This window comes from Cervus elaphus, chromosome 15 (genome assembly GCF_910594005.1).
Source record: "Cervus elaphus chromosome 15, mCerEla1.1, whole genome shotgun sequence".
Taxonomy (NCBI): Eukaryota; Metazoa; Chordata; class Mammalia; order Artiodactyla; family Cervidae; genus Cervus; species Cervus elaphus.
The window spans coordinates 40,945,376-40,967,563 of record NC_057829.1 but is presented as its reverse complement, the minus strand read 5'-3'; the positions used below and the strand labels follow the sequence as shown (position 1 = coordinate 40,967,563).

Sequence of the window (22,188 nt, the reverse complement as noted above, 5' to 3'; positions counted from 1 at the left end):
GTCATAGAGAAGTAACCTACTTTTGGTTATCACATGAAAAAACTTTACACAGAAAAATCTGTATTTGCACATCCGTTTGGGGTTTTATTTTGCTAAAAAGAATTCACACAGGCCAAAACCAAAAAACCATGCAAAACATTTTTGTGCACACTTTTACCACACTATATTCCACTTCTGAAATGTTAAAATTAAAAATCCCAAAGCAAGAGTACTTGGGTTGAAAAGTTAACATTATAAAAGCTAGATTCCTAACACAAACACTGCAGACATAAGTTACTCAGTTGCAAAAAGTTAATGTTTATAAATGTTAAATAAATGTCAACAATGAGGAAACAAGAACTGTAGATCCAAAGTGTACTCCTCACCGTGAACTATTAAAACTTGTGTTTGGTGTTGTAGGACATCCATGATGTTAATCTGAAGTAGCTACAACCTTAACCCAACACTATGCCAAACTTAAAAACACTGAGGGAACCATATTAAAAATCACCTCCTTTTCCTGCTACCTTTAAAATGTTTTTTTGTTGATTTTGGGTTTTGGTAAATAAGAGTCCCTCAGAATATACACTAGCTGTGAAATGTAGAAAAACTGCTTCAATAAATGACTATGATGAAGCTCACCTTTGAGATTTCACTTTTCTTTTTAATGATCATATGCTTTTTAATGGCCACACTTGTCTGTGTGTATGTGTAAAATCTTTTAAATGATATTTTTCGGGAAAAAACTCTAGGGAACTTTATTCCCTTTCCTTGACACCAGTCCCTGATAATTGAATAGTTTTTTTTTGTTGTTGTTTTTTAAGAAAATCTGCCTAGAGCCTTTCTGTACAGTCAGCAACCTCCTTGTCCCTGTGTATTTGAACTTTCCAAAAATAACAGAATGCTTGCTTGCAACTCCTGAAAAATCTCCAGGCACTCCCTGCAGATGTTACTCTGCCTGGTGCTTTATATTCACTTTCTCCCTGCACCAAAGCTAAAGAAGGGCCCTGTGGTAGGAGCACATTTACCTCCCTCCTGGTGTTCCCTGGGGGACGTTGAGTGGCTTCACTCTTAGAAAAAAAAAAACACGGGCCTTCTGTTAGAGACATATCTAGCTGCTTCTTTCTCCCTCAGGTAGAAAGGCAGTCCCCTGGAAGCCTCAGTTCTCAGAAGAAAAAGTAGTCTAATGCATTCTCATAAACATTTCAAACGTGCAAAGAGAAAATCCAAAACAGGAGTGAGGAGAGGGTAGCGGTGATTGGAAGATGGCCTAAATATTGTGCTCAAGTGAGAAACATCCACTCAAACCGCCTCCTTTGATGCCGCGTTCAGTGAGCGCTTCCTAAAAGGGAGAGACGATAACCATTTCCAACCTCAAAAACTAAGCTTCTCTCTTTATCACCAAACAGCTTTAAAATGCTTACTTAACTCAAACTATCACTAATACTTTAAAGAAGTTTGAAGATCCAAGTCTATTTCAATAAATGCTTAAACAATTGCTAGGTCAACTCAGCTCATACTTTTTTCAAAATACTAGCCAAAATGGCAGACGTGTCTATATCAGGCCATCTTTCCCTTCCAGCAGGCAACACAATTGTATATAATCAATGTGCTGCATTTAAAGGAAGACACAAGAATGATGGAGCAGCTCTGAAGTGGGAGGTCCTGCCAGCTCGAGTGTTCTTAACTACGGCTGGCAGAAAGGAAGGTTTCTCTTTCCCACCTGGAGTTAGGGCATGTTCTCAGCCTGTTCTGCCATCCTGTTTCAAACACTGTCTCTCTTCTTTTCTGCAGGTCATTAAGCCTATTGAGGGAAGGGATGTTGAAGAGGACTTCAGCAGTGAGCACTCATAGGATTGGGAGTGAAATACATGCACAAGACTAGACATTCATGCTAATGAACCTCATGAAGCCAAATAGGGGCCAAACACAGCCCAAAGTTATTGTGCAATCTCTCACACACAGCAAAGCAAAACTGGAGAAAAACCCAATTCCACTTGCCCACCACAAGTCAAAAAGAAGCTAAGCTTTCTGGGGACATTGGCTGTTTCAGGCTAAAAGAGAGTGGCAGAAGAGCCTTTCTTTCCCTCAGCTGTCTGCAGCGTGAGCCCGATCCTTTCCCGAAGCCCTGTCGATTGCCCAGAGGCTTCCAGAAGACATCCCTCCAATGTCTGGGCTCCCGTGAGAATGTTCAAGCCCGTGCAAGGTCTGAAGTCTAATGCGCCGAGGTAGCTCCATGACGCGAGGAATGGAATAACACTTCCTTTTTTGGTGAGGAAGGCCCAATCGGTCTTAGCTAACAAGCTCTCAGCTATGGCTCTAAAAATACCCTGCAGTGAGAACTGTTTGGCACTTCATTTTGTTTGTCAGAGGAGCTCTAAAGAACTCCACAGAAAGCTTCAGATTCTCCATAACTGCTCTGAGCTCTGTCCCTGCTCTGGTGACCTCAGGGAAGTGTATTGCTTTGGGAAAGTGACTTTTTCTTTTTCACTTTTGAGTTCCTGGAATTCTGTCTTCAACGTTTGAAGTACAATTCCAGTCTTGGATTAATTACTAGCTTGGTTCAGGAATCTTCATTTGGCTTCTAGTCTGAACTATGCAAATACACGATCTGTGTGCAGAAGAAAGGACTAAAATTATACTTCAAAAGGGCTCAGTCGCTTCCTGTCTTCTCCCTTTCCCCCCAAAAAAGAAACATCAGCCTCCTTCAATGGTTTGTTGCCAGCAGCAGGAGCAGCTCCCTGCCCGTCCGTATCAGATGCCCTGGGTTCCCTACACGTTGATGGCGTGTGCATGCTTCTTGCACAGGGGTTTGTCCTTCTTGGAGTAGAATGGCTGCCCCTCAAGATTCACGTGGCAGACCTGAGACAGAAAACAGATAGGCATGAAACAGTCCAGGAGAGAGGGGGACATGAGCAAAAGATTTCCGCCATCCTTTTAAGACAAAGCACTGTCACAGACAGATGGGAGAGAAGGCAACAGCCAGCTTCTCCTCACAACTAAAGCAGTATATGCACAGCATTTACAGCCAGTTACGTCTGACTCTTTGTAACCCCATTGACTATACAGTCCATGGAATTCCCCAGGCCAGAATACTGGAGTGGATAGCCTTCCCCTTCTCCAGGGGATCTTCCCAACCCAGGCATGGAACCCAGGTCTCCCATATTGCAGGCGGATTGTTTACCAGCTGAGACATAAAGGAAGCCCAAGAATACTGGGGTGGGCAGCCTATCCCTTCTCCAGCAGCTCTTCCCAACCTAGGAATTGAACCGGGGTCTCCTGCAATGCAGGCAGATTCTTTAGCAACTGAGATATCAGGGAAGCCCAAAGAGGTATAGATGGGTTGAACTATTATTAAAGTAAAGACTTCCAAAGAGGAACATGGGATAAACTCAAGTTAAATTAAATTCAATTAATGGCATACAGAATATATTCACAATAAAGGTGATCAATGTTGTGTGTGTTTGCTTAGTCGCTCAGTTGTGTCCCACTCTTTGCAGCTCCATGGACTGTAGCCCACCAGATGACTCTGTCCATGGGATTCTCTAGGCAAGAATACTAGAGTGGGTAGCCACTCCCTTCTCCAGGTGATCTTTCCAACCCGGGGATTGAACCCAGGTCTCCTGCATTGCAGGGAGATTCTTTACCCTCTGAGGCAACCAAAGGAGATCAAACCAGTCGATCCTAAAGGAAATCAACCCTGAATATCCATTGGAAGGACTGATGTTGAAGCTGAGGCTCCAACACTTTGATCATCTGATGCAAAGTGCTGACTCACTGGAAAAGACCCTGATGCTGGGAAAGATTCAGGGCAGGAGAAGAAGGGGGCAACAGAGGATGAGATGGTTGGATGGCATCACCAACTCAATGGACATGAGTCTGAGTAAACTCTGGGAGACAGTGAAGGACAGGGAAGCCTGGCGTGCTGCAGTCCATGGGCCTGCAAAGAATTGGACACAACTTAGTGACTGAACAACAACAATTAAGATGATCAACTGATGTTATCCACAGAGGTGATTAATATTTAAAGAAATATAAAATGCCAGAAAAATGATCCTCACTTGGAATTAAAGGAAAAATAAATTAAAACCTCTATGAGATACCTGTTAACCTAGCAAAATAAACAAAACAAAAAACCTCAAAAAGCTCGTCACCTTTAGCCTCATGTGACTAAAGCCAGAAAGTAAAAAAAAAGTGATCAGTCAAAAGCCAACAATATCAAAAGAGATCAGGCCTACTTGTCACTGTTTAGGGACATGTGAATCAGCCCAGCCTTTGGCAAGGGATGTGGCATCACTGAAAAGAAGCCACAAAGAGGTGCCTGCCCTGTACCCCAGTAACACCACTCCGGGTAATTTCATCTTGCAGCAACTATTGCACAGAACAAGAAAGCAATATATGCTCAACTACAAACCAGGTAGTCACTAACATTTCTCTCAAAGGGATGATGATTAAGTTAATTTTATGGTGCATTTTTCCAATGAAATGCCACCATGAGATGTAAATCAAATATGGCAAAGTATATGCAGGAAAATAGTACATGAAAAAAAAAGGCAAAATTATATACCCCCTTGATGACAACATATGAGTGGAGCTTAAAGATGGAAACAAAGCAGAAAGGAAGGAGATCAGTAATATTTGTCAATGTGGTCAAATAAGATACCAGACACTCTGTATACATGATCTCATTTAATTATCACAAAACTTTATGGGATAGGTATGACTCTTCTCTATTTCACAATTGAAAGTTAAGGCTCAGAAAGGCCAAGTATCTTGCTCAAGTCACAGACCTAGTTAAGTTGTAGAACCTAGGAATCCATATTCAGGTCTGCAAGACTCCAATTCTAAGCTCATTTTCCCCATACCTCACAGCAGAGAGGGATTATGTTTACTTGAAATTGTTCTGGGTTTACAGACTTGTATCAGGGTAGCTCACTAAGCCCATGTCAGGTAGGAGAGCAAGTCCTGATCTTCCTTTCTTACTAATTCTTTTTCAAGTCACGGGAAAATATATGCTCATTAAAAGCGATTTGGGGGGGAAAAAAAGTGATTTGGAAATACAAAGTGATGGAAAGAGGACCAAAAAAATCCCTGAAAGTTTTCCAATCAAAATATTGCTTTCCAAAAATTAAAACCATGTTCCACTTAGATATAGACAGGTTCATGGGGCATTGAGTGCTACACTGGGCTAGTTTGGGGGAAGGCATAATGGTTCTCTGTGATAATTCTCCAGAGGATGGGAGTGGCCTGGTTTCTTTGAGTAGATCCTGTGGGCAGTGCTGTGGGTCTTTCATACCAGACTGGAACTTATTTGTAATCTCAGACTGAGCAACCCCAAGCTTTACTGCATCTTCTGGTCTCTCTCTCTGGGACTTGCACCATATCATGATTCTCAGACAAACACAGAAGGCTCGAGGGAGCAGACCCACGCTCACCTTTGTGTGATTTCCTCTGCACATGACAGACTGCTCATCAGCCTGCCCTTAGAGAACAAGCCTTCTGCGCCACTGTCTTCCCTGAACCTCTTCCAAGTCTCTCAGATCTTTCTGGAAGTTGGGTAACCAGATTTACAGGCAGCATCTTAGGATTAAACAAGCTATGGCTTGAAGGTAAGGTAAGAGAGCCCTGTACTCTGCTTGCTGAGCGGTGGCTCTGCAGGGGACAGCCCCAAAGCCAGTATATTTATACTGTTGTCCCTTTTTGGAGGGGAGGGCCTGATGTAATTATAGGACCCAAAAAGCTGATTAGAGGTGTTCAAAGGGTTGGAAAATCAGTGCTATGGACTGAATTGTCCCCCCACCACTAAATTCACATGTTCAAGTCCCAACCCTGAGTACCTCCAGCCTACTCAGAACAGGGAAAGCAGTGACTTTATATGGAAATAGGGTCTTTGCAGATTTAATTAAGGTGGAGGTTAAGATGATGTCATATGGAGTAAGTTGGGCCCTTCATCCGATATGACCAGTTCCTTATAAGAAGAGGAGATGAGGACATAGAGACAGACACCTGTACAGAGGGGAATGTCATGTGAAGACACAGACACACAGAGGGAAGGCAACCGTGTGGCAATGGAGGTCGAGATTGGAGTGACACAACTACAACTCAAGAAACTCCACGCACTGCTGGTAACCACCAGGAGCTTAAGAAAGTAGGACCCTGCTGACACCTTGGATTTGGGCTTCCAGCCCTTAGAACTGGGAGAGAGTAAGAATTTCTGTTGTTTAAGCTGTTCATATTGTGGTACTTTGTCATGGTAGCCTTAGCAAACTAATATACAGAGTGAATACAATGCACCCCACAAATGGGAGGGGATATAGACATGAAGTGTAAAAGTTAAAGTGAATTACAGTGAACTTTATGACTAGGGTTGCTCTATATCATAAGTCTATAAAAAGTATTCAAGTTTAAACTATATAGATCTTTCACATATTCCTAAAATTTATCTTGAACAGCTCTGGTAAAAAAAAAAAAAAAAAAAAAGCCCTAGTAGCACATTAACTTTCCCAAATAAAGTTGAGTCAATTACAAACTCATATTATGGAGTATTTTCTAACTCTAATGTGGAGTCTAAGTGTTGGCATGCTCATTGTCATATCCCTTCCCTAAACCAAAGCCCTTGTAAAGAAAATGTCAGCCTCATGGTAAAAATGACCTGGCTATTCAGCAGAAATAAACTGCATGTGGTTAATACTTAATCTAGGACTTATCTCCTGGCAACTACCTATCAAGAACAGGACCATGTAGGTAAATGAAATTATATTTAGTCCTGCTTTCTAAAGGTTCAATCAAAAGAAATCTCATCTCAGCTTTTCATAGGATTAATCAATAAGCTCTGATCTAATGTTCATGGTGAACATTTGGGGGAAAACCCTTGAATCACGTCATCGTATCTTAAACAACTTATAACAATGAGAAGTCATCTGCCTCTATTAAATCCAAACATCATTCGATCCTCACACTTATTGAGAGCACTGCTGGTGAGGCAAGCTACTGATTTGCCACATCCTGAGACACTCCTCCGTCCTTAATGAAGTGGAGAGTAACAAAGCCATGTTGGTTTATAAATCATTATTAGTAATAAAGCTTGGCTCAACTGTGACCTATCAAGGCATCATGGTATTTGCCAGCTTTTAAAGAAGATAGAATATTAGAATAACAGTTGAAAGCTATGTGGAGGGTTTGTCATCTGGCCCCAGTTGATCCCTCCAATCCCTTCTCAGAAAGTCATAACAGCAGGCTAAAAACATACTGCGCAAATGAAGCAGGTGTCATGCCAGGTATGCCCCAGGGCTTCGATAAACTTGTCACCAGCCTCCACAGGGAAATCGCAGCCGTGACACTTGGTGCTGAACAGATTGACGTAGTCTGAAATGAAAGGCAGAGTAAGGACCAGTACCGACCCAGTACCAGAACAACCCCAGATCACTGAGCTTGAGGCAGTGATGAAACCTAATTGGTTACTTGTCATCTTACACACAAAATTCTCAGTTACATGACTGGTTTTTTCCTTTTCCAATAATTTGCACCGAAGTTTTGCAGATTCAGGCTAGTCACCATCCTGTGCTGGTTTGATTTGCAAACACTTTCTGGAACTGCCATTAACTTTCTGCAGGGTGATTTTCTCCTCTGCCTCTGTCACCTCTTATGGCCCGAAGAGACCAATCCCCAAAAAGAAAAAGCAATCCTATTTCCCAGCAACTATGCTTATTTTGGAGAAATGAGAGCCTTTAACATTTTTTTAGAGTTAGGGAATGTTCTTTGCTTGGTTATTCTTCTGTCATGAGGTATCTGTGTTGATAATAAATTTTCACTACAAGAAACAGTATTTGAGTTACTTTGTCAGAAGTAATTCCCCTCCCCCAGCCAATAGGATAATAATACCAAATATTATTTATGTAATGCTTTACTGTTTACCAGGAATCCTCACATAAATGGTCTTATTTGCTAGTATCTCAATGTCAAGGTCTATGTATTAGTTTTCTTTGTACTCCCAGCACAATGCCTGGCACACAAGTTGGTACCCAACACATGTATGTCAAATGAATGAATGAATCAATAAATCAATGACTTGGGAAAAAAAGATAAATCAATGAATGAACTTAATCTTTGCAAGATTACTTTTGTTTTGGTTTTTTGGGTGAGGAAACTGAGGCTCAAGGAAGTAAAGGCTGTAGTCAGAGCCACATGGATGAGACAGCAAGCCAGGTCCCAAGCTTCTCAGCCACAGGCTGTCCTGGCTGGGTCACGAGCAGCACTCCCACTGCACTCACAGTAGAACTCTTCCAGATTCTTCTAGAAAATCTTGATGCCTTTTACAAAGTCCCCCTAGAAGTAGACTTGTCTTTCCAGCTCTGCCACAGTTGGCTTTTTCTCATAGCGATTTTCTGCTCTGATCTCCTTGTGGAAAGTGTACCTGATCACTGTCTTAGGACACTACCGAGAGTCAGCATGTAGTGGGGGCTACGAACTTGGATTCTGAAGAAAGACAGACCTGGGCTCAAATCCCACCTCTATACAGGAATTGTTCAAATCTGGGGCAAGTCACCTAACTTCTTAGTGTCTCAACTTTTTCATCTATATAATGTAAGTAACTACAGATTAAATATGATAAAGTATGTGAAGTACTAGGCACCAAAAATGTTGGCTCTTATTTTGAATGCCTTTAAGATGATGAAAGGAGGGAAGGGAACATGATTTGAGTACCTACTACGTGCTAGTACAAGTGCTTTTTTATGTTTCCTGTTTAATCTTCACAGTAGCTCTGCAATGAACTATTATTTTCATTTTAAAGACGATGAACCTGGCTGTAGCAGTTCCATCACGCAAGTGGTCAGCAGCCTGCTGGGCTCCAAAGGTCATCCCTTCTCCCTGACTTCATGCTGCTTCCAGTTATCTATGTGCCATGAAGCTTTGATAAGTTATATCTCTTGCATATTTTTTCCAATGTATGGTTTCCTCTTTGGGGTTTAATTATACTTTGTCATGCAAATACTCTTACATACATCACAAGCCATCAACCTTGTTTCTGACAGAATACTTAATTTCTTTAGTAGGCAAAACTTGATTGCCTCACCAAGGGAGGAACACATCATTCTGCTTCCTTAAGAGAGTTATGGCAAGTTTATGGTTCACTCTGTGCTCTGTAGGAACTTACTAGTGTGTGATGAGAAGCAGGACTACAGGCCAACCTACCTCCACTTGAGAGCAAGCCCTGCACCCCATTTGTGAGTTCTCTTTCATTCTGCCCAGTTGGTCTCCAGATGCCCTGGAATCTTTCCTTCATCTTCGTGCCTCTTTATGAACTGGGTCCTGCGCTCAGAAATCCCTCCCCACTTTGTCTACCTGAATCTCTGCAATCCTTCGGGCAGCCTTCCTTCTAGGAAGACCTCATTCCCCTCCCACCCAAGGGAGATGAGACAGCCTTCCTGAGGGCTTCTCCCGGACTTCTCTCTCTCCCCATTCATTCGTCATCCACCTGTCTATTCATTATCTCTTAACTGTCCATCTATGTGCCAGCATATCGGACGTTGATGGGTCTGCTTGAGGTTTTTCAGGGCAGAGACCCTCTTCTCTATGCTTAGGGCCCTTTATAGCGACTGGCACACATTTGATGGTTAAATGATGAACGGACAAAGATATGTTTCAAGCAACCTTGTTAAATTTGATTCCTTCTTCTGTTGTGCAGCCTGGTTTTTTTTCCCCACAGATTAAGCTCTTGCTTCCCTGGTGGCTCAGACAGTAAAGAATCTGCCTGCAATGCGGGAGATCCAGGTTTGATCCCTGGTTGGATCTGATTTCCAACCTGGGTTGGAAAATCCCCTGGAGAAAGAAATGGCAACCCACTCCAGTATTCTTGCCTGGAGAATCCCCACGGACAGAGGAGCCTGGTGGGCTACAGTCCATGGGGTTGCAAAGACTTGGACACGACTGAGCGACTAAGCACAGTAACAGCACAAGCTCTTGCAAGGGCTTGAATTTATTTCTGGAATATCTAGTCCTGTCTACTGATTAATTTTGCTTTATTTTGTTTTAAATTTGTCTTGGCACTATCTGGAGAACTGCCACTTTGTTTTGGAATTTGATATCACAGGTCTGACTCTAATACATTGTTAATTAATTATTTATTTATTGGCCTCACAGCCAATGTGGCATGTAGGATCTTAGTTCCCCAACTAGGGATGGAACCTGTGCCCTCTGCATGAGCAGCACAGAGTCTTAACCACTGGACACCAGGGAAGTTCCCTCATATTTCCCTATAATAATAAAAAAATGACAAGGTCAGAACCAAACACAATATCCTGTGGTATTATATTGGGGACCTTCCTCAAGGCTGACTCTGATATTTTATCTCAAGGGTAGGTTAACCAACCAGGCTTGATTTTACTGCACTATTGGGTCATCTAGCTCTCCTTTTATTACTTTGTTCATTAAGAGTGTCACTATCACATTCAACAAGCATACTAAATTTCTAAAGCTCTTGCTAGAATAAAAATCAGATTGTGTTACTTCTTTACTTTAAAACATCTCAGTGACTCCCACTTCTTAAGGGCCTGGTTTCAAACTGTGCTCCTTGGAGAGGTGTGGGTCTCCCGAAGCCATTAGAGGGAGGATGCCTATTGCCCATTCACCATGGGCAGGTGTTCTGTCAAGACCTCTGTACCGACTATTTCAGTTAATCCTCACAACAGCCTCTGCGAGTTAGGTGGGGAAGGACAGATTCAGAAAGGGTAAGCATTTTGTCCATCATCACACTGCCTGGAAGTGGCCCCTGAGGGACTTCAGTCAGGGTCTCTGGGGGTGCCTGGGGTTGAAACTAAATCTGTTTCCTTGCAGTATTTTCTTAACACCTTAAGACCCTTTTTACTCAAAATATTATTTTTGAAAATCTTTTTGGGGGGATTGCTAGAAGAGCAGTGGGAAGAGTATAGATCTATTATTCTTTCACAAGCCTCAGATATAAATTGTGGCTTATCACACATTATGAAAGTTATAACGCTTTTGGCTGACTAATAATAGCAATTTGTATTGGTACCATAGCATTTTTTTTGGACAACCCCACGGCATGTGGGACCTTAGTTCCCAGACCAGGGATTGAACCCGTGTTCCCTGCAGTGGAAGCACAGAATCTTAATCACTGGACCACCAGGGAAGTCCTGGTATCACAGCACTTTTACTAATTATCAACCACCATCATTTCCTTTTAAGAAGGGAAAAGACAGGTGCGACATTCTTCCTTTCACTGATACGGAAACTGAGGCCAGAATGACTGAGTGACATTTAAAGTCATCCAATGAACCTTAGAGCTGGAAAGAGAATTCACCAGTACCTCAGAAACCAAGAAGTTTCTTTTATAATTTATTGTCAAGGGGAGGAAAAACGTTTTATTTTGTTTTACTTTTCCCCTTGAGGAACTGAAATGTTTTCCCCTTTCTGGTTTTAAAGTAAACTAACTTACCGTGTTTTTTTTTGCCCTCAAATTTGCTACCCAGTCACTGCAGCTCTGTTATTCGTCATAATCAGCATGTTTCCTTTTCCCTCTTCTACTTGGTGCTGATCTGCTAAAGTTCTATTGTCTTAACTTTCAAGTTTATATTACCTTTGTTGGAACCTGCCTCAAATCCTTACCTGAGACAGGCTATGAATAAATGAGTGTGTAAGTGTCAGTGAGTGAGTAAATAGCTAGTTAACCAGGATGCCCAACTCTAACAAAATGCTTTGTCTTCAGAATTTACCATAACTGACTCCAAGTTTTAAGATAACATATAGTATTTTGGGGGATTAGAGAAACTCTGAATTCAGACAGCAGATGGCAGGACCTGAAGGAACATCCAAGTCTGGTAAACATCTTAGGAGCTGGGAGGGGACTTGCACATACTTGCTACTTGACCAATTTCATACTTTCTCTGAGTTTAATCCTCACCACAGCTCTATGAGGCAGGTGCTGATCTTCCCCTTTTGCAGATGGGGAAAGTGAGGCCCAGAGAATTTTAGTAACTCATTCAGGTTTACAAAACCAGCCTGAGGTGGAACCTGGAACAAAGGCCAGAGCCAAAGCCTTTTCAGATTAGGCCTCGTGGTCTCCAGTTCAAAATCATCTGAAAGGTTTCCTAAACGGTCACAAGATGCCAACTTGGGGTCCACATATTTGGTGCAGGGAAGGTAGCAGAGACTGAATGTCTGTGAAAGGGAACTCCTAACCCCTTTCTTCCAGACTGTGGGGCCTCCCCATAGCACAGAGGTCCTACCTTTCTCACAGTAGGGCTCCCCATCTTCCATGTGGAAGAGGCTGTTCCCGAAGGGCTTCTTGCAGGCTGCACAGACGAAGCAGGTGGTATGCCACGTCTGCCTCAAGGCATGCATCACTTCCTGGGGAAAAGAGCCTCAGTTCAGGACAGAAAGATCCAGCGGGGAGAAGGAGGCAGGCTTGACGGCCACACCAGGCCTCGGTCACTGCAAGAATGTCCCATCAGGGAGCAGGACAGGCAGCCCAGGAAGCGGGCCTCAGACACATCGAGGAAGGTTAGGGGTGGCAGACGAGGGGCTCCTACTCGCATGCTGGGTGCGAGGTTCTGTGTGTGCTCACATAAGCTGTGATATTTCTCCTCCCATTAAACTTGGGAGGGAGGCTGCTTATTACTGCCATTTTACCAAAGGGGCATCAAGTGTCAAAGCCACACAGAGGTACATGGTGAGGCGATTTGCTTTTCAAAAGCTCCCCAAGTCACTTCAAGCTATGTGGCCCAGGGATACAATCATCTCTCATTTCAAGTTCATTTGTTCCCTAGTTCACTGGTGGCAAACCAACGCCCTTCTAGGATAGAAATGGAGTTGTTCTTGCTCTGTTAGCACAGCTACTGCTTGGCTTCCAAATGGGACCCCACAACATTGGGGAGGAGGAGAGACTGGTTGGAAAACAGACAAGGGTCCGAGGAGAAGAACGCTGCCCACTTACCCCCATGATTTTGGTGTTACACTTGGCACAGACTGGGGCAAAGAACTGCTCATAACACCGCTCACAGTACACGTTGTTCTGCTCCTCCACAAAGCATACATCTGCCAGGGAGGTCTTGCAGTAGGCACAGTTGAACTCTTCTGGATGCCAGGAACGGCCCATGGCTACCAGAAAGGGGCCCCTGGGAAAGCAGAGAACAGTATCTCCTAAGCAGCCCCAAAAGCCTAAGACCAGGTATTTCAAAAACTCCCAGCAATATTCACACTTTGACCTTGATAACCCAACTTTTGTGACTGTTCTAATGAAATAACAGGAAATTCAGATAAAGCTCCATGAGAAAAGATGAGGTTGCATCACTTACAAAAAAAGAGTAATGGGGAGGCAACTCGAACATCCACTACTAGGGGACCCAGTGAGTGTATTATGGGATATCCATTCAGTTGAATACTTGTAGTAAGAAAAGCCATGATGATGGTGCTAATGGCTAACATTTATTAAGTGCTTACTCTCTGCCAGGCACCATTCAAGAAGAAATTTGCATTTATTAGTGTGTTTAACTCTCACAACAACTCTATGAAGCAGGTACTATCATGATACCCATTTTTAGATATGAAAACTGAGTCCAGATGTTAAGTAAGTTGTTCAAGGCTATAGGGCTGTTATGGTAGACCCAGGACACAGCCCTGGATCTACATTAGTAGTCAGAACAATGAGACTAAAGAAATGCTTTATATTTTAATTTTTACTTTTCTGAATTTTCTAATTCTTCTCTAATGAGTATATTCTTTCTGTTGTTGTTTGGTCAACCAAGTTGTGTCTAACACTTTCGTGACCCAATGGAATGTAGCTTGCCAGGCTCCTCTGTCCATGGGATTTCCCAAGCAAGAATTCTGGAGTGAACTGCCATTTCCTTCTCCAGGGGATCTTCCTGATCCAGGGATTGAACCCACATCTCAAGCATTGGCAGGTGGGTTCTTTACCACTGATCCACTTGGGAAGCCCCATATTCTTTCTAATGATACTTTATTTTTAAATAAAAGTATATTTCTCATATACATACGTTCACCCTCCCCCCCACTCACATGCACATACTATAAACATATTATATTCAAAAAGTACCACCCATGATCCTCGGCTTCTAAGTATGAAATGACTTGTTTTCCTTTCAGTGCGGCAGATGGCCACCAAAACCCTGAGCAGCACAGGCCTGACTGTGAACAGAGTCAAACAGCCCCAAAGGAAAGCTGGGTCAAAACCAGCACTGTCAGCCAGCTTGCAACAGGCCTAATAAACCTACCAACCAGACTTGCAATTCTCAGAACCCAGCCTTAGCCCAAGGGGGCGGTGCTGGCACAAGCACCACACTGGAGCTTTACCCACTTACCTCATGGAATCCTCCCAACTCCCTGGGGAAGTGGGTGTCACACAGGTATAGAAGCTAAAGCTCACAGAGGGTTAGACCAGAGACGGCTAGCAAGAGGGACCTGAGGCTGCCCTGCATGTAGCCTTCTCTCTGCGCCTCCGTCCCTCCCATCCCCCTTGCCCTGCCAGGACCCCAGCACAGGGGCACAGTGGGATCTGACCTTACCGGATGATGCTGTTGCAGTGGCCACAGAGCGGAGTCCGGCTGCTGGCTGGGAAGCGCTCGGCCCTCTGGACCGTACCCCTGGCAAGGGGGGACACCTGGGGAGCTGGTGGTGGCGGGGTGTAGGCAGGGGCCCCTCGGGGCAGACTCTGCTTGCTGACAGTGGTGGTGCTCTTGCCAGGGGCAAACTTCTGAGAGAAGCTGTCGTCTGTCACCCATGGGGGACGGCTGGCAGACTCCGCAGGGCCCCCACTATAGGGTGTAGGATTATAGCTTGGGGCTGGCGAGGGGGTATAGGCTGGTGCTGGGGAGGGGGAATAGGTGGGAGCGGGGGAAGGGGTGTACGCAGGGGTAGGGGATGGGGTGTAGGCAGGGGCAGGGGAGGGCGTGTAGGGGGTTGGACTGTAATTGGCCCCCGGGGATGGGCTGTAGGTAGATGCAGGCACTGCAAGCCAAAAATATCCAAAGAAAAATGTGTCAGGAATTCATTTCTCCCAGCTTCCCCCAACCCCAGCCAGAGAACTGCAAAAGACAACTTTAATATTAGAGTGGCACAATTCCAGTTTTTACACAGAGATGCGTCCCGAGCTTCTTCATGGCCTTGATTCGAATTTGCAGCAAGGAGCCAAGGGAGATAAAGAGCCATGGAGCAGAGCCCTGGGGAGCTTGGACAGGGCTGGGAAGGGATAGAACTATAAATATCTGCAGCTGTGCGGGGTGGGGCTCAGCCAGGCCTTGGCTGCCAGGAGCCTGCCGGAGACAGTGAGTGGGGGCAGGGGGTGCGGGCAAGGGTTGTATCTGGATCCCCTGGGCTGGAGAGGGTGAGAGTGGGTCGTTTTGGCCTTGACTGGAAGATGCTTTTGTTTGCACTCTGACCAGTGATTTGACATCTGAAATGCCTCAATCGTATATGTTTGCTGAACCTGGACCTAGTCCAGTCTTTGAGACAAAGCAGATGACTGGACACTTAGGTTTTCAAGTTTAGATTCCAGGTTTAGTTGCAATCGTGTTTTGTTTGTTTGTTTTTTTAAAAGCGTGGCTCGATGTGTAATGGGGGAAAGTCCATTTGGTTTGAACTGGGGTGGTGGGTCTTGAAGACATCATTCAGAGGAAGGCTAGACAGAGATGCTGAAGTTACACGGCCCAGGTCTAGCCGCTTCTTCAGCCTGTGGTTGCCTCTGGGGGACCCAAGCTCCCCCGCCCCACTTTGATGGAAACTGAGAGTGTGTCTGAGTGTCTGTTAGAGGTTACCTTCCAGTGCAGAAGGAAAATTCCCTGCCCTGCTTCTGGAACCCCCTCCTCTAGCTCACTGAGAGCTGAAAACCCTTTTAGGGTAGCAACACAAAGGAGCAAAGCAGCTGCTCACCCAAAGACCTCCAAGGTCTGGGCCTCAAAACCCAGGTTTCTAAGTTCTGCCTCTCACTGTGAAGCTAGCAGGGGCAGACCCAGCTGCGCCTGGCACACCTGGTTTAGCCAGCCTTCACTCCTAGGCAGGGAGGTTCCAGATGCCTCACCTCAGCTCACAGTTTGCTCCTCTGGAAAGAGGCTTTATTCCTTCTACCCAGGAAGTGTGTCAGGGCAGCCTCCCTCCCCATCCCTGCATCAGGCCTGGTGAGTGGCTTATGCTGAAAGGTGCAAAGGCAGCCCTCAGCAGGCTCCAGCCTGGAAAGGAAGGTCATTCTCAGAGCTAAAGTTCCTGGCCTGGCCTCCCCTGGATTAACCTGCTGCTTCAACCCTGTACCTTCTGCTCCCAGATGATTGGCCCTTCAGAGCTGGGTGACATGGAAACCCTATTGCTGGGAATGGATAGGGACCAGGCCTATGTTATTGAAAGCAGAAGGGATAAAACCCTCCACAGCCCTGCCCTAGAGCCATCCTGGGAGTGAGGCTGGCTTCCAAAGGTAAAACTTTCTCCATAAGGAATCTTCTTCCCACTTACTAAGAGGATAGGCTAGGCACCTAACAAGTGAACTGGGTAGTCCTCTTTACAGTTGAGGTGACTGAGGCTCAGACAGAGCTAGTAAGCGGTACAGTGAGTCTCCAAAACCATTCTTTCTATCACCCAAAGCTGCCTCTGTAAAAAAACACAAGTCTGATTTCCAGAAGATTTGTACCATGTTCTTAGGAGTACCTATCAACCTGGAGGAGACCCCATGGTCTGGCAATGTAGCACAGTCATCAAGAGCCCTGGGTTCAGGGCCTCACTCTACTACATCCTGGCTGTGTGTCCTTGGGCAAGCTCCTTAACATCTCTAGGCCTGAATTTCCTCATCTAAAAATGGCAATAATAATTCTTAGTACCTTATTAGGAGGATTAAGGGAAATAAGAACCATAAAGGCTTAGCCTAGTACCTGGCATTGTGTATATGTCACTACATGTTGGTGAGGATGGTGAGGTGAGTGACTCCTGGGTCTCATGGTCCAGATGAACTGGCAGCTCAGCTCACAGCTTGATCGTGACGTCACCTGAAGGACCCCAGCCCAGGCAGACTGTAGGATTTAGAGGATGGGAGATGTGACCTAATCCTAATACTGTGTTATCTAGTACATAGTCCTAATGTGGCCATTAGCACTTGATATGCAGCTAGTCCAAACTATACTATAAATATAAAATACACACCAATTTTTAAAGACTTAGTACAAGAAGGTAGAATATCTCACTAATAATTTTATATTGATTGATTATACTGATTAAAGTGATACTTTGAATATACTGAGTTAAATAAAATATATTAAAATTAATTTCACCTGCTTCCATATACTTCTTGTAAATTTATTTTTAATTGAATATATACTTTTTTAAAAAATGTAGCTACTAGAAAACTTATTGTTACCAGATAGTGCCATCCTAATCTGGACAACAGTTACCAAGTACTGCCTATTTTCACATGCCAGGGCCTTTATGTGCATTATTTTATGTAATACTTGCTGCAATCCAATGAGGCAGATAATAGTCTCTAGTCCGTTTTACAGAAGAGGAATTGAGGCTTGGAGAGCTTATGCAACACCGCGCTGAAACTGGCGCTCAGGCTGCAGGACTCAACCCCAGATCCCTGCTTAACCACTCCCCAGGCAGAAAAACAGGCTTTAGCACGCCCCTTCCAAATCTGGCCCTAGCCCACTTTTCCAACTTCTCTCTAGCAATACTAACCCTATTGCCTCTGCCAGGCGGTCTTTCTCTTCCCTCATCTGGAAGGCCTTCCAGTTCCATGATTCACTCCCTTTTTCTAAACCCCAAGAACACGAAGGTCTCAGCAGGTCAGAGGCACGCTGGCATCTGGGCATAGTGGGCTGATTCCTTGCCCAAGAGTCCCCCGACACCCCCCACCCCGCTACGAGCTAAGGCCCTTCCCTCCTTCCCGGCGCAGGCCATCAGCTTCCCTCCGCCATCAGGAACCCGGTGAAGATCGGGGCGCAGGGAGCCGCTTCTTCACAGTTCTCTTCCCTCTGCGCCCTTCAGCCTGGCTGCCCCCGCCATCCCCAACGTGCCAGGAGAGAGACTTGATATCCCATCTCCGAGCCCGAGGCTGTTGCTATTTCTGCTTGATGGAATGAAGCCCGTCCAAATTAGAAGGTGATATTTCATCTCTAATTGGCAAGTTCAAAAGGCTCCTATCGCACTCGGCGGCTCGGGAATGTGTAATTAAACAAGGTGATTTCTGACTCACTCCAGGTCGGCCCGGCTCCCCCGAGCGCCTGGCCCCCACCCGGCCCGCGGGCCGACGTGGCTTCCCCCGGCCCGTGTAGGGGCCCCTCCGCCCTTGGTCCCCTCCCGGGCCCCAGGTGCTCCAGGGAGCGGCCGCCCAGTCTCCGCGCCGGCGATAGGATCCGGGTCGCGAACGCCACGGTCGGCCCGGAGGAGCCTTCGTGAGGAAGGAGCTGCGGCTTGGGCTGCCCACAGGCTCTCCGCCCTCCCCGGGACCGGGGTCGGCAGAGACGAGATGGGGAGAGGCCCCGGGCCCATGTTTCCCCGTACCTCCCCGGGCCGCCTGCCAGCCTCCTGGGGACTCCACCCTCAGAAGAAGGGGCGGAGGCAGGCCGGCTCCGGCGCGAGCCCGCCTGGCTGCTTCCTTCCCCCCCGGGCAGGAATGAGTTAACGTCTGCTCGGCCTGGGAACGCGGCAGAGGCCCGCAGCTCCGGGGCTCCGGCACGTCTCGCCCGCCCGGGCTCCAGTCCCGGAAGGAGGAGGGGGGCACCCGACGAGCCAGGCGGCGCGCGCCACTGGAGCCGTGCCGCCCCCTGGCGGGCCTGCAGAAGAGAGCCGGCGGCCCGGGCGGGGGCGCCGAAGCCCAGGGCCCGCCCCGGAAGATGCCCTTAAGGACCCACCTGGGAGGGCAGCCCCGGCCAGGGCGGAAATAGCCACCCTGCGCCCCGATAGAGCCTCACCTCCTTTCGCAGCTGCTCCTCCAAACTCCTTATCACCCTCCCTCCTGTGCTCCCCATCGCTGCAAAGCAACTACTTCCTCCAGCGCCATCCGAGATTTTTTACCCTCACAGCCGGCTGCAAATTGCTCCCTAATAGTGTGGACTTTTAACCTCAGAACTCTTGTGTTCTCCCTTCTCAAGAGACAGCGCAGGGCACCTCCTGTGTACCAAGCACTGTCCTGGGGGCTTCATTCCCATCCCCAGAGCATCAGGTGTACATAACATGCCTGTTTTTTAAAAGAGGAAATACAGGTCTGGGAGATGAAGTACTTTACCTTGGATAGCCGAGCAGGACCTGGCAACGGAGTCTGATGCTAAAGCCACTTCTACCACCCACACTCGACCCTGCTGTCAGAGTATGTTTTATGAAACAGATGGCTGTTCATGGCTCCTCTGCCCTACACATCAGGTTAACGCCCCAAACAAGGCTCCTGTCTCACTCCCTGTCTCATCTTCCCTTAAGTTCACTGAGCATGCCGGAGGGGCATGCCGGTGGAGATACCTAAGCCAGCCTGAGAACTGCCCTGGAGCTCTGGGGAGCAGGCCAACTTTGCCTAGGAAAAGGGAGGACATAGGCTGAGCCCTTGGCTCTGCAGTGATGAGAATGGGGACCAAAGCAATAGAAGAGACAACCAGTGAAGCCAGCCATTGGCAGACCCCGTGTGGGCCCCCTCTCCCGCCCGTCACATGTGCTTTCCATGCCTCTAGTTAGCCTGTCCCAGCTGAAGAAACCAAAGACCAGACAGGTGAGCAGCTTGCCCAGCATCACATTATGCAGTAGGTCTGTCCAAAGCCCGTGGTATTTTTGTTATAGCTCCGCATCCCCTGGCTTGAATCAGACCCAGACTCCTGGAGGAACAAGATCCTCCCCCCTAAACCCTCTCTTGCTCACTTGGAGCCTGCAACTCTCCAGGCAGGAAATGTCTTGAGATCTAGGAGGCTCCATCACTGCCTGACATTGCCCATCTGTCTCTGCAGTGCCAGAGACAATTTCCGTAGGATTCTGGCCCATAATTGGAAGAAGGAAGGATGAATGTCATTAAACACCATCCTTCTGGGGGATGTGGCTTTAGAGCTGACCCCTGGAGCCCATGCCCAGGCTAGACAGCCTCCCTTCCCAATCTGCCTCTCACCTGGCTGGTAGACAGAAGGCCGGATGCTGGCAGTGGTGACAACCCGGGGCTTGGGTGCAGGGGCAGCTGGGGCCTCGCTGTATGTATGGGCAGCAGGTGCTGGAGAGGTGGCCACAGCAGGACTGTAGGCAGAGGCCTGGGGCCTGGAACCAAGTGGGGAAGAGTTAGCAGCCAGAAGGACAACCCCTCCCAGGCCCTGGAGCCTACAGGCATGGCAGGCTGGCTCCCTGATCTTTAAAGAGGCTCTGTAAGGAGGAAACCTGACAAAGATGTGCCTGGGGAGCTGCCGGAGGCTGTGAAGAAAAGACCAGGAGGTCTTAGAGGGAGAAAGCTGCTCTTTGGGTGCTAAGTCTTGGTGAGTCTGGTGAGAGCAGCAGAGACACTGAAAATTACAGCCCGTTGCTGGTGCTACCACCTTAGCAGAGGGAGGAAAGGTACCAGTCAGACAAGAGGATGATGGGAAACCCGTCACCCCCTGTGGAGGGACGGAGGGATGGGGGTGGGAAGATGGGACGGGGAAGGAGGTAGAGGCAGGAAAGAGGAAAGATGGAGACAGTCAAAGCTACTTCCCAACCTTTTGGGGCACCTCACAGCCTCAGACCACCTGGCTTCCTCCCCCTCCCCCTTTCTATTGTTGTGGAGGGAGCAGCAAAATCTCAGGTTTCTGGGTAGGAATGCTCCAGGGAGGAGAGGTCCGGAGAACACCCCAACCCCCAACATACACAGAGGCTCTTCTGTATAGAATTCCTGTTGCCCTCCTCCCACTGCGTTAGCTGCCAAGAGGCCCAAAGCAGGCCTTTTCCCACTTATGACCCAGGGACCCTGGGACCAAAGAGATGGAAAAAAGTAATGTATCTCCTCAGGAGATGCTGTGCTTGGCCTCTCCTCTTAGAGAACTAAAGACTCCAAGAGCTCCTGCAGCTAAGCAGCCTGTTCAATGTTGTCTGATTCAATGTTTCCCAGTTCCATTTGCCTGTGAAATCCCTCATCTTTTCTTCATTTTAAAACTTAACAGAAAAGAAAAAGAAAAAAAAAGGGGGGGTGGGGCAGAAAAAAAACCCCAAAACTTAACAAACACCTTACAAAACATGTCTGAAAGATGCAGAAAATCTCTGCATCTTTCATGCACTAATGGGGATGACATGACCCACACCCAGGGAAAATGGGACATTGACAGGGGTGTGGAGAAATGAGCCCCTGGAAATATACTGCGTCCTGCTTCCTGTCTTCCTTCCCCCTTATGGGCCCAGGGCCTGCCCATCTCTGCTGGGGTCATAGGATAAGGGAGTACCATCCTCTCTGGGGCTCTGTGAGGGGGTTGCCCTGAGCTTAGAATTTACCACCAAGCTCCTGAATGGATCCAGAAGGGTCCGGGTGCTGCCCCAGACAATTAGTTAGAATGCGTCTCAGAGAGCCAATGTGCTGGTCCTGGGGGCTTGTCCTGCCAAGTTGTTGTATTTCTGGTTGAGTGAGAACACTGTCTCCCCTCTCTGGGCCTGCCCTTCTCTGATATATCCCTGTTAAGACCCATGGAGTAGGAGCCTCAGTGGAAGAGGAAAACGCCATGTCCAAATGGTGCCCAGCTTCCACTGTGGTAGAAGACGACCAAGGGTCAGCTGGTCTTAGTCAGACTCTCCCACCAGTGGAGGATGCTTTCCTAGCACCCCAGGAGCCACAGGTAATCTGTCCGAGATTGGTGCTGGGGGAGCAAGCAGAGGCTTAAGATATCCAGCAAGAATTCTGAGGCTATGTTGGGTGTCCATTTGTCTCCCACTGGCTCCCTCTAGCACCACTCCAGCCCATGTAACAAGGAGGGCAGATAGCTGGGGCCAGAATGAGGTTCCCTGCCCCCCTCTGCTCTAGCCTGATGCTGGCAGCCCTCCATGGCTTTCTCCACTCTCCACCCAGGCTTCACATCTCTTTGTAAGGCAAAGTGGAGGGAGGGTTTGCTCTGTTGAGGGGGTCCCGAGGCCCCCCAGACAAGGAGGCCTGGAACATGGTGCTGGAGCCTGCCTTTGAGCAGGGCTGGGGCTAGACTGTCCATGGGACTCAGGCATCTAAAGTCTTCCCCTCAAACTGGGGTGGCATCTTCTCACTAGATAGTAGGGACCTGT

General features: G+C 47.0%; 1 protein-coding gene across 8 annotated transcripts in view; it reads right to left on the bottom strand.

The window, feature by feature from the left end:
* Positions 1 to 59: 59 nt before the first annotated feature.
* LDB3 (LIM domain binding 3) overlaps positions 60 to 22,188 on the bottom strand; it is a 59,316-nt gene continuing 37,187 nt past the window's right edge. For all 8 annotated transcript variants that reach the window (XM_043925271.1, XM_043925276.1, XM_043925270.1 and 5 more), the window contains 6 exons: positions 20,075 to 20,217; positions 14,520 to 14,961; positions 12,932 to 13,112; positions 12,225 to 12,345; positions 7,229 to 7,344; positions 60 to 2,841 (listed from right to left, as the gene is read on the bottom strand). In XM_043925271.1, the coding sequence (XP_043781206.1) occupies positions 2,752 to 2,841; positions 7,229 to 7,344; positions 12,225 to 12,345; positions 12,932 to 13,112; positions 14,520 to 14,961; positions 20,075 to 20,217 (1,093 nt within the window). In that variant the 3' untranslated portion in view covers positions 60 to 2,751. The remainder of the gene's footprint in view (positions 2,842 to 7,228; positions 7,345 to 12,224; positions 12,346 to 12,931; positions 13,113 to 14,519; positions 14,962 to 20,074; positions 20,218 to 22,188) is intronic.